General features: G+C 34.7%; 1 protein-coding gene across 4 annotated transcripts in view; it reads left to right on the plus strand.

The window, feature by feature from the left end:
* The window catches only part of LOC105838214 (glutamate receptor ionotropic, kainate 2), a 260,580-nt gene that overhangs the window by 245,333 nt on the left and 1,163 nt on the right, over window positions 1-14,084 (plus strand). For 2 of the 4 annotated variants that reach the window (XM_036283084.1, XM_036283083.1), the window contains exons 11-18: window positions 1,868-2,159; window positions 3,872-4,010; window positions 4,444-4,581; window positions 5,398-5,535; window positions 6,708-6,906; window positions 7,373-7,604; window positions 10,226-10,341; window positions 12,418-12,573. In XM_036283084.1, coding sequence (XP_036138977.1) covers window positions 1,868-2,159; window positions 3,872-4,010; window positions 4,444-4,581; window positions 5,398-5,535; window positions 6,708-6,906; window positions 7,373-7,604; window positions 10,226-10,341; window positions 12,418-12,573 — 1,410 coding nt within the window. The remainder of the gene's footprint in view (window positions 1-1,867; window positions 2,160-3,871; window positions 4,011-4,443; window positions 4,582-5,397; window positions 5,536-6,707; window positions 6,907-7,372; window positions 7,605-10,225; window positions 10,342-12,417; window positions 12,574-14,084) is intronic. The other 2 variants (XM_036283086.1, XM_036283085.1) reach the window with 2 other exon arrangements.

A 14,084-nucleotide genomic window follows, 5' to 3' on the forward strand; every position in this document is an offset into this window, starting at 1 on the left:
AATAAATTTAAAAAAATATATAAATTATATTATAAATTGCATTCTTGTTTGGTTTTTTGTTATAAAAGAATAAAAGGTATCGATTAAATAGATTGATTTATTAAAGTACTGCAATACAGGGACTAGACAGACTAATGTGAACACCTTGGGTAATCCGGTGCTTATTATATTAATAAGAGGTCTATTATTTATCGTTAATACAGATTTTTTTCTTTAGAATATGGTACACAAAATGTCATCAGTGCAATGCCACACTATATTTTTTTAGCACAATACTTTTTTAAAGATATTGAAAGATGTAAATTAAGAAAATTGCAGAAGAATATTTGTTTACTCTCTCTACCCACCAAAATTACTAACAATCACTTGGTGATACTTAAGTCAGTTAAGAAAATATTATGCTAAGAAAATATTAAAATTTTGAAAAATAAAAGGCAATTTTAAAAGATAATATAATAAGCAAATTTTTTTTCTTTCTAATATCATTTTTATAATTAATTAAATGATGTTTAATAATATACATTTTAAAAGCACTGTACGAAATTTCATTTAAAAGAAAAGTAGTAAGCCGTTTCGAAGACATGTCTGCAAAAATTGTTCGACAATCGCGCAGCGGGCTCGAAAATCGTTGTTTTAATCGAATGGCGAACAAAACAGAAAGGACCCGCATTTAAGCGGCAGTCACTGCACGGTAGAAAAATTTTTTCCATCCATTAGCGAAGCTTGCGCGCTCGTTAGCTTCCCCGCTCCCCTTTTTTCCTGAAGAAAAAGGAAGAAGACGAGAGGGACGGAAACGCCGCTACCGCATACGCACGCGACTTAATTGAAGTTTTAACGGCGCACTCGACTCGCATTACTTATTCTCATACTAACTGCACCGACAAATAATGTACTCGGTAATGTATTAAGTACCTTGAAACTCAATCGAGAAACGGATGACAGCAAGTTTCCTGCGGTGATGCCGCACAATAAGAAGCGAAATACGTCGCGTGAGAATCATTCTCGTAAAAACTTCGACACTCTAATGTTTTTCGGTAATGTTTTACGCTCGGATCCGCAACTAAACGGATCTGTCACTGATAAAACATGCAACATTCTAGGTATACATTACAGGATGCTACGTGAAGCTTATATTAAATGTTAGAAGATCGTCTCTAATTAAAGTCAAATTGAACCAGTTTTATCTTTAATAAAGCGTAAGAAACGTATATTTATAATTAATGCATTTGTATTGGAATAACAATAACATTAAAACACAACAAAGCTACAATAAAGATTTTAACATGTGTTTATAGTTGAATATAAAAAAAATAATTAAATATCTAAAAATTTATTTCACAAGTTTATTCAATTCTATCTCTTGACGGATCTAAAAATTTATCCAATATTATAGTTTTTTGAATATTTATCAATTATTATTACAATAATTATTAAGTTTCAATCGTTTTAACATCTATACTTAAAATGCAAATTTAGAAATTAAATTTACTTATAACACTGAAATAATATTACCTCTTTAAATGTCGTAAAATAAAAAATTATTCAAAAATTTCACAAGTTTAATTTTCACTCTGCAGAAGTGAATTTTTACTCTCATTAAAGCGGCAAATTATTCGAAAATTTTTCTGAAAAATGGGGCAGGATTTTTATGTTCAACACATTGCTTTGCATCAAATCTTTTAAACTTCAATCTCGACGCTGATATGAACGTCGCCAGGAGAGATTATTTCTGCAGATTATAACTTCACTCAGCCTCGATGAGAGCTATCGTCGATAGGTTTCCCGATTGCTTCTATCGATAAACTCGTAGCGTTCCTTTAAACACCTATATGCAGCAGAGTATTGACAGCAACTCATTACTTCGCAGAGCGCGCCATACTGTATGCGGAAGGACTCGAGCGATAAGCTCACCGGAAACGCGCAATTCGAAGGCTACAGCATCGACTTGATTTACGAGATATCGCGGCTGCTTGGATTCAATTATACATTCCGGCTTGTGCCGGACGGACGTTACGGGTCGTACAACGCGCAGACGAAGGAATGGGACGGGATGATAAAAGAGCTAGTTGAGCAAAAAGCCGATCTCGCGATCGGTGATCTTACCATCACGTATGATCGGGCGCAGGTTGTGGACTTCACGACGCCGTTCATGCCTTTAGGTGAGAGCATTATGAAGTCGTGCAGCAAATACTGCCCCGATTTATGATTTTCATAAACACGTACGTTATGAAAGGAGTGGTAAAAAAATATACGCTATTTTTTATATAACTAGCTTGAAACAATGTCATAATATTTTTTTAACGTTGATGCCTCACTTATATGCTAGTGCCACTTTATTTGCAATTTATGATACGTAATTCGCGATTCGTATAACGTGAGTAATATGGGAAAAATTTCGTTAATTTGTCATGCGCGACTCGTCATTCACATCGATTTAACCGAGCAATTTTTCAACGAATCTCAAAAGATGCAAATCAACATGTCGCGTCATATTATTCGCGACAATTCGTACTTTATCGTATTTCTTTTTTTAATTGCTATAAAAACGAGTAGGCGAATAAATATAATCATATTCTTGCACTTCAGGAGATATTTTGGCAATTCAAGAAAATATTTTTAACACAAACAATAATTGTTAAATAAAGGTATATATTAATTGTTAAATGCTTCCGAAACTGTTGGAAGTTGCAATAGTAACATGAACTAAGGAACTATAAATTACAAATTACGAATGATATACTGAGAATCGCGAATAGTTTAGAAGATTTACAATAGTGAATGACACGTCTTCCTAAAATTCGAACCTCTATATGAATCACGAATTACAAATCGTGCAAATTCTGGCCTTAGCATTAGATAACAGTAGTACGAATAAAAAAACACGCATTTTAAACAAAGTATTATTGATATTAAAGATGTGACTACTTTTTAAAATATTGTTTTATTACGTTTTTGTATAAAACAATCCGAAATTTAAAGTTGTACATTTAGAAAAATAATGATAGAAGAAGATCGCCAATACTAGCATAGACTTCTTAAAATAGCATTTTCTTATTTCTTAAAAACTAAACATTGCACTGTATTAATACTGATAAAAACGTGAGATTTGCTTAAATAATTAAAACTTATAGCTCATACATTTTTTTTCTATATAAAAAATTAAAAATATATGTAACTCAATCTATTTTTCATATAGTCACGTTACATGTTGCATCTTGCAGGACAGCATAAGATATTCATATTATCAAAGAAATGTTTTACATTGAAGTGGAAAGCTTCTAGAAATTTTCATATATATTAACTTATACATGTTTTATACAAATGATTCATGTTACAAAAAAAAAGAAAAATGTAGCTCATTCGTTTTTCCCAATTTTTCGAATTTTACTTTTAGTTGTGTTGCAAAAACATTTATTATTACAAAACATGAAACAGTATTATAAAACTGCTATGTCATTTGGTGACACTGTCTAGTTTACATTTATTTTCAAAGTTTTACTTTTAGCTTTTTTTAAAGAAATATTATCTGAAAGCTAAGTACGTATGCGTATGTTATGTACCAGTATTGGTAATCTTTCTCTACATTGTAATAGTTTCATGAATGTAAAATTATTCTTAAATGAAAATAACGAGATAAAATTTTAAGTATCACATACAGCAGGCAAATCTTTGTCTTGGATATCTCCGAAATAATTTCTCGAGCGCAATTTTGTGGGCCATTATGTACCTTGGTAAGCCATAGGTAGTCGTAACGAAAACCAGAATAAATTTCACTAGTGATTATACTCGGTCCACTATGTTCACACATCAATGCAGTCTACCTGTGACCTCCGCCGTGGTTAAGCATAAAATGAGAATTTTGAATTTCTAGGGATCAGCATACTTTACCGCAAACCCATAAAGCAACCGCCGAATTTGTTCTCGTTCCTCAGCCCTCTTAGCCTCGACGTTTGGATCTACATGGCAACGGCTTATCTCGGGGTCTCTGTGCTGCTCTTTATACTAGCCAGGCAAGTGAAACCACTTTAAATTTCTCCGACAAAATGTCGTGACATTATTCTGGAAATTTGATCTCTTATCTAATCGATGCGATCGCGTCTCCTATAGCATCGATGAATTAAGTACGAAAGAAACGTGAACCTTCCTTCGATGATTTTCGTACATTTTTAATTCATAAATTCAATTAACGAAAATTTGATTTATATCGATAAAAATTTAATTAAAAATTTAATTATTCATTTCAATTTTAAGCAGTCTAATATACTTTCCGTTGTTTCATATAATGAATTAGCTATCTCGTATAAGTTATTTGATAAAATTATGTAATGTATGTATTAAAATAAATTTGCAAGACGAAGACAAAAAATCTTAAGGTAGACTTCTTTTTATAAAATCGCGTTCGATATTATTGGATCAGAACGTATTTGGAACCGTTAAATTTAGATTCACACCGTACGAATGGTACAACCCGCATCCGTGCAACAAAAATCCGGACCGCCTGGAGAATCGCTTCAAGCTCCTTAACTGCTTGTGGTTCACCATTGGCTCCCTAATGCGGCAGGGTTGTGATATTCTGCCAAAGTAAGCCCTTTCACGCATCGAGATAATGATCTTTATGCGCAAAATATGTGCTCATTGCATTCGTTGCATGTCACATTGCTGATTATCCTTTAGCACAACTAAATATTGTTCCTGCCTTCTGCGTTCATAAATCATAGAAGCGATCGATCAGTAAAAAACATAGGCAGAAATCATCTCGACATGCAATTAAAATAAAACAATTTTCATATGTGTATCAAGAAAAAGGGACAACAAGACAGAATATTATACTTACCTGTACTACATTATTTCCTTATGCAATAAGGTAAAAAATCGCACAATTACGAATTATGATCTTATTCTTCTATATCTTTTTATTAATTAAGCAAGTTTTATATAGTTAAACAATATAATATAATTAAAAAAATAAAACAACGATCTTATTATAAAATAAATTTCTCTTACTTCACGAAGATTAAATTTATATTAGAATAATTTTTTTATTATTGTATTATTATTTTGATTAAATAAAGCAAAGAAATTATGACACTTCTATACTTTTTTATAACTATAAAAAGTGCGCTAACATCTTTATAAGCGCATTCTGAATACAAATATCTATATGTTTATATGTGTATTATATGTATTCATTTTACGATTATTCGCGCACACTGCTTTTATCACAAAAAATCATTATATTGCTTTAGCAAAAAATCACAATTGGTTCATTGGTCGCACGAAGTATACAATGTAATTCTACAAATTTATATCGTCAGTTTCAGAAAATGACGACAGATTCGCGGATAGGTGCACGCTTTGTCATCTAATCTCGGTCCTTTCCCTTTCACCTGTCCGCAGGTTCAGCCCCTATGAGTGGGAGAACCCTCATCCGTGCAACGGGCAATCCGAGGTCCTCGAGAACGAGTTCACCCTACTGAACTCGCTCTGGTTCACCATAGGCTCGCTCATGCAGCAAGGCTCCGATATAGCGCCGAAGTAAGTTACCGAAGAAGCACGCAGTTTATATAAGCGTGGAGAGTACAACAATGTATATAGAATCCATTAAATCGCTGTCGGCTATCAGCGTAAAACTAGTTTAATTGTGCAAGGGAAGCGAACGTACAAGCGCGTTATCGTATTAGATTATGCAAATGATGATAAGAATCGATAAATAAACTGACCGTGCTATATCGTAGGCTTGCTGCAATTGATTGTACACCAAGTATGCCGGAAAACGTGAGAATTATGTGAACAGGAGTTATCTGTATTCCTTAATGACTTTTGATGTCGTCTCTTCTTTTAATGAAAATTTAATCGATGGCTTAATTAGGAATCTACTTAATTAAAGGGTTATAGCGAATGAAGTTGCAGCAGTGTGTAACAAAACTTTGCTATCTAGTTAATTCAAAGGAGACTTGCCTCTTAATAGAAAATTAAGTTTATACAGAATTAGCAGGAATGTTTAATACTTGAAATTAAAAGGGTTCGAGTAAAACGCGCTCCAACGGGAACATAATTTCCAAAATTCATTAAAGAATTATATCCTTATATAACACGATTTCCGGCATGCCGTATACAAATGCAGCAAAATTAATCACACCGCTTTGCTTGTACCTAGCTATCGAAATGCATGATATTGCATGGCATGCACTGGAAGCTTGGAATGCCGTTACACAAGTAGTTTCCAATAATTCCACGTGCTCGTTATACATGACATAATTGCGTTTGTATATACTCAACAGTTTTCGCATGTAAAATAATTCGCCCGCACACATTTCGCATATACGTCTGTTCCGCTCGCCAACTCCTTTCCCCCTGCATTTGCCCCCTTGCATTTAATAGCGAACGCGAATCGCTTAACTGCGAAACGGGTTATATCTGCAACGTATACAGCTGGCTCGTTACATAAAGTGAAGTTGAACTTCCATACGCTCCATTACCCCCCGTAGAAGGCGCAAAGTTGCCCTCGAAAACTTCCGCGAACGGCAGGTGCCATTGATTCCTTTTTCTGCGATTCGTATTTTCGACACGCTCTGCTTTATCGTGCACGAATCTACAAACGAAACGTTTTACGCGAACTACTCTACGCCGAAATTCGCATGCTGGATTTTCGTTTAAAGCGGCTTGCGGTAGAAAACAGTATGTAGCCTTTGAATCTCTTACCGTAGGGCCGTGTCGACTCGTATGGTCGCCGGTATGTGGTGGTTCTTCACGCTGATTATGATTTCCTCTTATACGGCTAATCTCGCTGCTTTCCTCACCGTCGAGAGAATGGATTCCCCGATCGAGAGCGCCGAGGATCTCGCTAAGCAAACGAAGATCAAATATGGTGCTCTCAAAGGCGGCAGTACGGCGAGCTTCTTCAGGGTGAGAATAATATTATATTTTATATTGCGCATTGTTCCCTTAGGATAGAATGACATTAAAATATTTTATTTTGTTTTTTATTTTAATTATAACATTTGTCCCCAAAATATATACACGATATACGAGCAAAGTACCATTTAATAAAATAATAAAAATAAGCGGAATATAAGTAAGAAGATTAAGTAAGATACTACATTATCTCAAGTTCCACAAGTAATTGAGTTAAATCCGCTTCTGACGGACTAAGAATCTCCAATCAGAGCAACAGCGAAACCGCAGGATGCGACCCGAGAATATTCTCCTATTAATTTGAGAGCGCCGATGCGTGCAATTAGGGATGTAAGCGAGACGCGATATCCTCCCTCGAAGTAAGGCATGCCTACTTCGAGGTTAACCGATTTCCACTCCGACGTTCCACCGTTTAACGGCACGCGTTCTCAACCACGAAATTCCCGGCATGATCTAGGATTCCAATTTCTCGACGTACCAACGCATGTGGTCCTTCATGGACTCGGCGAGGCCGCCGGTATTTACGGAGAGGAACGTTGATGGCGTAGATCGAGTGATCAGAGAGAAAGGCAGTTACGCATTCCTAATGGAATCCACCTCCATCGAATACGTAGTCGAGAGGTACTGCGAACTTACTCAAGTCGGCGGTCTCTTAGACTCCAAGGGATACGGCATAGCCACGCCGCAAAGTAAGTGTTAATAGAAACGCTTTACACGTGCACATACGACAAGGCGTCGCAATAAAGCTCGCGTGACGCATGTATGTACACGGAGAGAATTTTTTCATTACGTTTTACCGCAAAATTTGTTACCGTGCTTTCTAAATGATGATGAACCTAGCACAACTTTTGACAACTTATTAAATATTATGAGTAACGATAGAAATTTTTTAAATATACAAAAGACGTTTTATAAATTACATAATAAAAATTGCCATGCAGCATTGTAAAATGTTTTGCAGACAAAATTGTTGCAATTTGAGACAAAATTTTTTTATATAATGATATATAATTATATACGAAATTTGTCTTTATATGACTATCGATTTAATGTTATTCTTCGTCTTTTAAAAAATACGCTTGACTTAGCAGAATTCAAATAAGACCTCTTATAAGTTTTTTGTTTTACGTGCTACGCTATTTTCTATTAAAAATGTGTTATATATTATTTATTTATAGTATAAACAGCACACTAATTAATTATCATGTTGCATAATAAAATTATTGACTAAGAAAAAATTATACTGTTATAAAACATATGCAAGATATTGTATATATTTATTTCTACTTAACATATATTTTATTTAAAACAACAAAGAATATTATAAATTGTTCAACATATTTTAAAAACATTGAAATTAAACTATCAACTATGTATTTAACAGTATAGTAAAAATTATCAAATATGTTTTATATTTTACTGTGTTAATACATCACATTTGTACGGTGAATATTAATAAATTGGAAAAAATTATATTAAATTCTTCGAAATACAATGTTATCCTATCGTAACTTTTAAAATATATTTTACAAGTAAATTCTCTCTGTGTACATAAATATATTCTTAAGTAATCAAACATAAAAACAAACAAAATTTAATACTTAAGGGGATGCTAAACTGCTCGTCAAACTTGATCAATTTGTGCACGTCATTAACAAAATTTTGTATGTATTTCTTTTATAAATTTAAAAATCCTTTTCCAGAATTAAAGTTTATGTATTAATATCAGCTTATGAATTGAATTTCATACCAAGAATTTAACCAAATTTTTCAGATTGCTTTTTTGAAACACAAAATGTTTACCAATATATATCTTTTTTATTAAGACGCCTACGCTCAATCTGAAAGCATAGTATTGTTCCTTAATGTTCACTCATGTACGGATCTGACTTGATTTATACGTACAAGGTGCACAACTTTTATATCAAGTACATTTTTCCGTCCGCACACTATTATCGTCTATATTTTAATTGTGGAGAAGAATTTTTAATTTTGTAAATGCAATAAAAAGTTAGACATTGAAACAAATTGTACAATTCTGTCGGTAAAACTGACGACTTTAGGATCCCCTTAAAACGTGAAAGAGAAAAGAAATGAAAGGGAAAGTATATCAATCTAAATTAAAATAGTTTTTGTGTGTAATAAATCGTAATTTGTGACTGGCATCTCTCGTATTGAAAACAACACACAGTAACAGAAGAAAACGTTTCTTTATAAAATATTTTATTTTTGTCATTTTAAAATATTTTTAATAGAGTATTAACATTTCAATCGCGACGAAGTAATTTAATACATCATTGATTTGTGTTGGTTGGACATAAATCGGACATGTAATGATGACCCTCAATAGTTACAGATTTCAATGCTATACTATTCAATGCAAAGCGTGCTAATTAACTTTTTTTTGCCACATTTCAGCAATCCCCGCACATAACTCGATAATATTGACACGCGGTGAATCAAAATTTTAGGATAATAAATGGTTCTGCGGCCGAAGTATTAATCAGCACGTTTTGTAATCGCTAGCAAAGCATTAAAATCCATAATTATTAAGGGATATATCATTACGCTCATCACATTCAATCTAATACAAGCGATATATTAATATACACTTCGTTGGAAATATTACACATCAGCTTTTCATGTGAATATTATTATTTATCTTTCCATCGGTGATTTTAGTTCATGTTGCACTCATCTATCTTTATTTTTCACTCTTTCACTGATAACATTACGGAAGTTTATAAAATTAAATACAACTTTAATAATTTAGCAAAAAGAAAAGAAAATTTTGTTTGTCAATTTCTAACATTATGGTATCTTAATAACTCTCGTTAATATAAGTAGCGGACACATGGTAAACATTAAAAAAAAGTCATCTAATTAATATTACAATATAAAGTACTTATATTGGTCTGTCGAGTTGCCTGAATATAAAAGAAATTCCCATTCAATTAAAACTTCTCCTTCACGCAAATAAAATTCTGATAGAGAAAAAATGCAAATCGTTCCCTCGAATCGAGAGACTGGCACGAGCGAGTTAGTCGGTTTATCTGCCACGCTTATCCCAAGAGATCGAATAAAATCACATTGCTGGTCGCCTCGCTGATCTCGCGGCTGCGCGAAAATACCGGTCGATAGTGAATATCGCCATGAAGGAAGCGATCGCGAACGGGATTGCCGGCGAAATGTTGGCGCGAGGGAACGATTTCCGCAACGGTACTTCCGGAAAGTTTCGCGAAAGCACGACGCCTACGAGGCGATAAAAGCAGACTGGGAGGAGTCCCTCAAAACGACCTTGGAACTTCAGACTCGCCGTACACGACGGCCATAAGCGGGGCCATCCTGAAGCTCCAGGAGGAAGGAAAGCTTCACATGTTGAAAACGCGTTGGTGGAAGGAGAAGCGACGTGGCGGATCCTGCGGGGTAAGTTAATATTACATATCTTAAAACGAATTTACGCGATTTACTTGTAACTTCAAGATGAGCGAGCGACCTGCCATAAAATTTTAGAAACCAAGTCATATAAAAAGGATAATAATCATAAAAACTTTTAACTTAGATATTGCAGAAAGATCAACCCGAAGAAAATTTTTGAAGAAAAGATTTGACAAAAAGTTTACCTTTGTAATACATAACACCCAAAAAAATATTTTGCTGATGTAGACAGATTTCTTGATATCACAAGCAAAATGTATCGCTAATTTTTATGTTATCTAAAATTTTGGCTGTCAATTTGCAAATTTTACTTCTATTAGCTAGATTATGTAGGTGCAATACATATCACAGTATTTGCTAATTATTTATGTATTTCAGCTAGATTTTACATACAAATAATTTTTGTTGAAGTTGCAAGATTATTTTTTTTTTTTTAGTAAATATAAAAGCAAAGAGCCTTAACTTGACAATATTCTCACAAAAATAATTCAAATAGATACCGTATACATTTTTTTAATAACAAAAATAATTTTAATCTAATCACCTTTTACTTTTTACAATAAATTGATAAACAAAAATGAACAAAATCGATTTTCATATTTTTACATCATGTAATTTCTGTCTGTTCTAATTAATTGTTTCTTATCGTAATTTATCTGCTACATCCATTTTCTGGCATAATTTTTTAAAGAAAAATTGTGTAAATTCACTTTTAATTCACCATCATTTTCCTCACTTTCCTTATGAAGAATATTCTGGCGTGCTAGCGCATTCAAGAAGTGCGCGTTCGAAATTCTTGCGCCAGACTTCAGCAACTCCTCTTATCCATCAGGGATGTGAGGGTTGCCGGAGGTTGAGGCGGCACGCGGGGAAGACTATTTCGCGAATTCGCGAAATCGAGGTTTCACCGAGCTCACGATCATCGTTGCGTGCACTGCTATTTCTCGCGCAGCTACGCCAATAAATTCTTCCGATAATTCATCGGGTTCGCCTCCCTCGAGCAAACTTACTTGCTGTTTGACGAACGTAGATGAATGATTATAGTGACGTAAGGGAGAATTAATTCCTCAATATCATTCTCCATCTGCAACTGCTGGAAAATCTAATGATGTTTGTACTGCTTTAAAAGCTACAGTTTTATTTAAATTTATTCTCAAAACAAAAGAAAATGCTAATGCTAGAGGAAATTTAATCAGGAGAATCAGGAGACGCAATATTTGCTCTTTTCATTTCTCCTGTTTGAGTAAATTTTATGATAAAAAAGATTTTTGTTTTTTCTTAAATTAATATATTATCAATTATACATATTAAGGTAGAGGAAAGTTATTAATATTTCTTATTATCACTTTACTTCTTAAATAAATAATATTTTTTAAATAGATAATATTTTTTAAACAAAAGCTAAAGATAAAACTTTGAAAACAAATGTAAATTATTAAAGTGTCTCCTATTAGACGTTACGTGGATATGTGCATATGAGTTTCTATTCCCTTAATTGCTAAGTAGATCCTATTTTTATCGCTGTTAATTAATATAGTGCAAGTGTTTAGTTTCCGAGAAATAAGGAAATGCCATTTTAAAAGGTTTACGTCAGTAAATGACTTTCCTCTACACAGCAGTATACCTATATAAAATATACTGAAGAAAATTACATAAAAATATTTTTAAATACCGCAGGTTTGGAATACAAATTCTTTCTCGTGTAAAATATTGATTAAAAAACTGAACACTTCAAAAAAACTAACAGAGAAATCAAAAGATTTAATAGGCAATATGCCATTTGCTCTCTTCGCAACATTTCGCACTTTAATTCATCAGCCAAAGTACAAATAGACGCGATCAAATTTTCGCAATATTATCCACGACGTGCAACCCTCTGCGTACCGCTTTAATAATGAACATCCGAGCGCGAAAGCCGCGCGTGCATTAACGACGTGCACAACAGACTAAATGCGAAAACCACCGTTTCCCCAGCGGCGCATTACCGATGCAGCGGGCTATATTCTACCTGTAACCGCCCGCGTTAATGCGCCACAAGCTAATCGATGTTTCTCTCACGGCTAGGAGGACACCTCGAAGAGCAGCTCGGCAGCAAACGAGCTCGGCCTGGCGAACGTCGGCGGTGTCTTCGTGGTGCTGATGGGCGGCATGGGTGTTGCTTGCGTGATCGCGGTCTGCGAATTCGTGTGGAAGAGCCGGAAAGTAGCCATCGAGGAGCGGGTGAGTGATGCGAAATAGCACGTGGAGGAAGGTCGCGCGGTAACCACGCCGGAAATCTCCGTGTCAACGAGATCCCGAGCCGCCACGCGGCTCGATCCTGACGCGATCTACCCCGACATACCGCGCGAGTACATCAGTTGATGCTCGTACAACGGTGGAGTTTCTCTCTAATGGTCTCGATACAGAACCACTCGGGTCTGATCGCTCGCACGGGGTCCTCGGCGATCGATGAGGACGGCGAAAATTGCAGCCTCCGCGCGCGCATAATTTCCCACCGTTTCTTTTTTTTTTACCGTAACCGCCGTCGTTATCCCTATTCATCATTATCTTCATTGTCTCGCTGTGCGCGAATATCGTCGTTAGTCGGACAGGCAAGGCATTCGTTCGTCACTGAGGACGTATCGTTTCTACGCAGAAGAAATGCCCATCAGTCCGGGCTCTTGATGTGCGAAAAACAGAGAAAATTGAAAGATTGCTAGAAATTTATTTTGCAAAATTAATGACTAACATTTGAAAGAATTAATCCTTTACCGCCGTGATTGCCGCATTTCTTCCCAAAAATGAATTTCCCATAAATTCTAGATTTTAAATGAGACTCAATCTTAATTTCACATTTTTTAACGCATTTCTTTCTTCTTTTTTTAATATTAAAGAACTTCTAATTTTAATCTAGATATTAAGCCACTTGTACAAATGACTAGAAAGTTATGTTTATTGGCGTCATACGAGAGCGTTATAAATACTAGAGAGACGCGATCGCAGAAACGCATCTAACGAGAACTTGATGAAAAAATTTCTATGTGAAATTCACATTGTTCGAGTGCGAGAAAATGGAATTAACATATGCAAAATCCCACGCTGCGTAACTCGCGATGACCGACACGCGGTTTGAGCGACATGTATTCATGCCACCGTTTACATATATATTCAAAGGGGTAAGCAAACAAGCAACTATTTGAGAAAGGCTCGTCCAGGGATATGAATATGCTTTGCGCGAATCATTCCCGGCATACGCAAAAGCAAACAGCTCTACGAGCTGACGGACGTCGGTATAGTATTATGCCTCCTTTCAAACTGCGTTGCACTCCTGCAGAGAAGCATGATGAACGAAGCCCACTCCAAAATTTCAAATCGGCTTAAATCGATCTTGGGACGAGATTCACATTCTACGATGAATATGGTATTGGCTTTCGAACTGATCGGGTGGTATACTGAATTTTTATGATAGGTTTTGATCGAATTATATTTCTTGTTATTGTTGTAGCTATATAAAATACAATATATCGAAGTAATAAAAAAAACGTCATAAACAAGTAATTAAAATAAATTTATTAATTATCTGTTTTAGATTATTGCACATAAAATCAACATGTATTTTCTATCGTAAAAGAATGATCAACCGCGCTACTTCGGATAAAAAATTACGATAATTAGCAATAGATAATTTTTAATGTATCTACGTTATCGATGAAGCAATAAGAAAGCATAATAAAACTATAATTTATTAACTA

Source organism: Monomorium pharaonis, chromosome 2, assembly GCF_013373865.1.
Source record: "Monomorium pharaonis isolate MP-MQ-018 chromosome 2, ASM1337386v2, whole genome shotgun sequence".
NCBI lineage: Eukaryota > Metazoa > Arthropoda > Insecta > Hymenoptera > Formicidae > Monomorium > Monomorium pharaonis.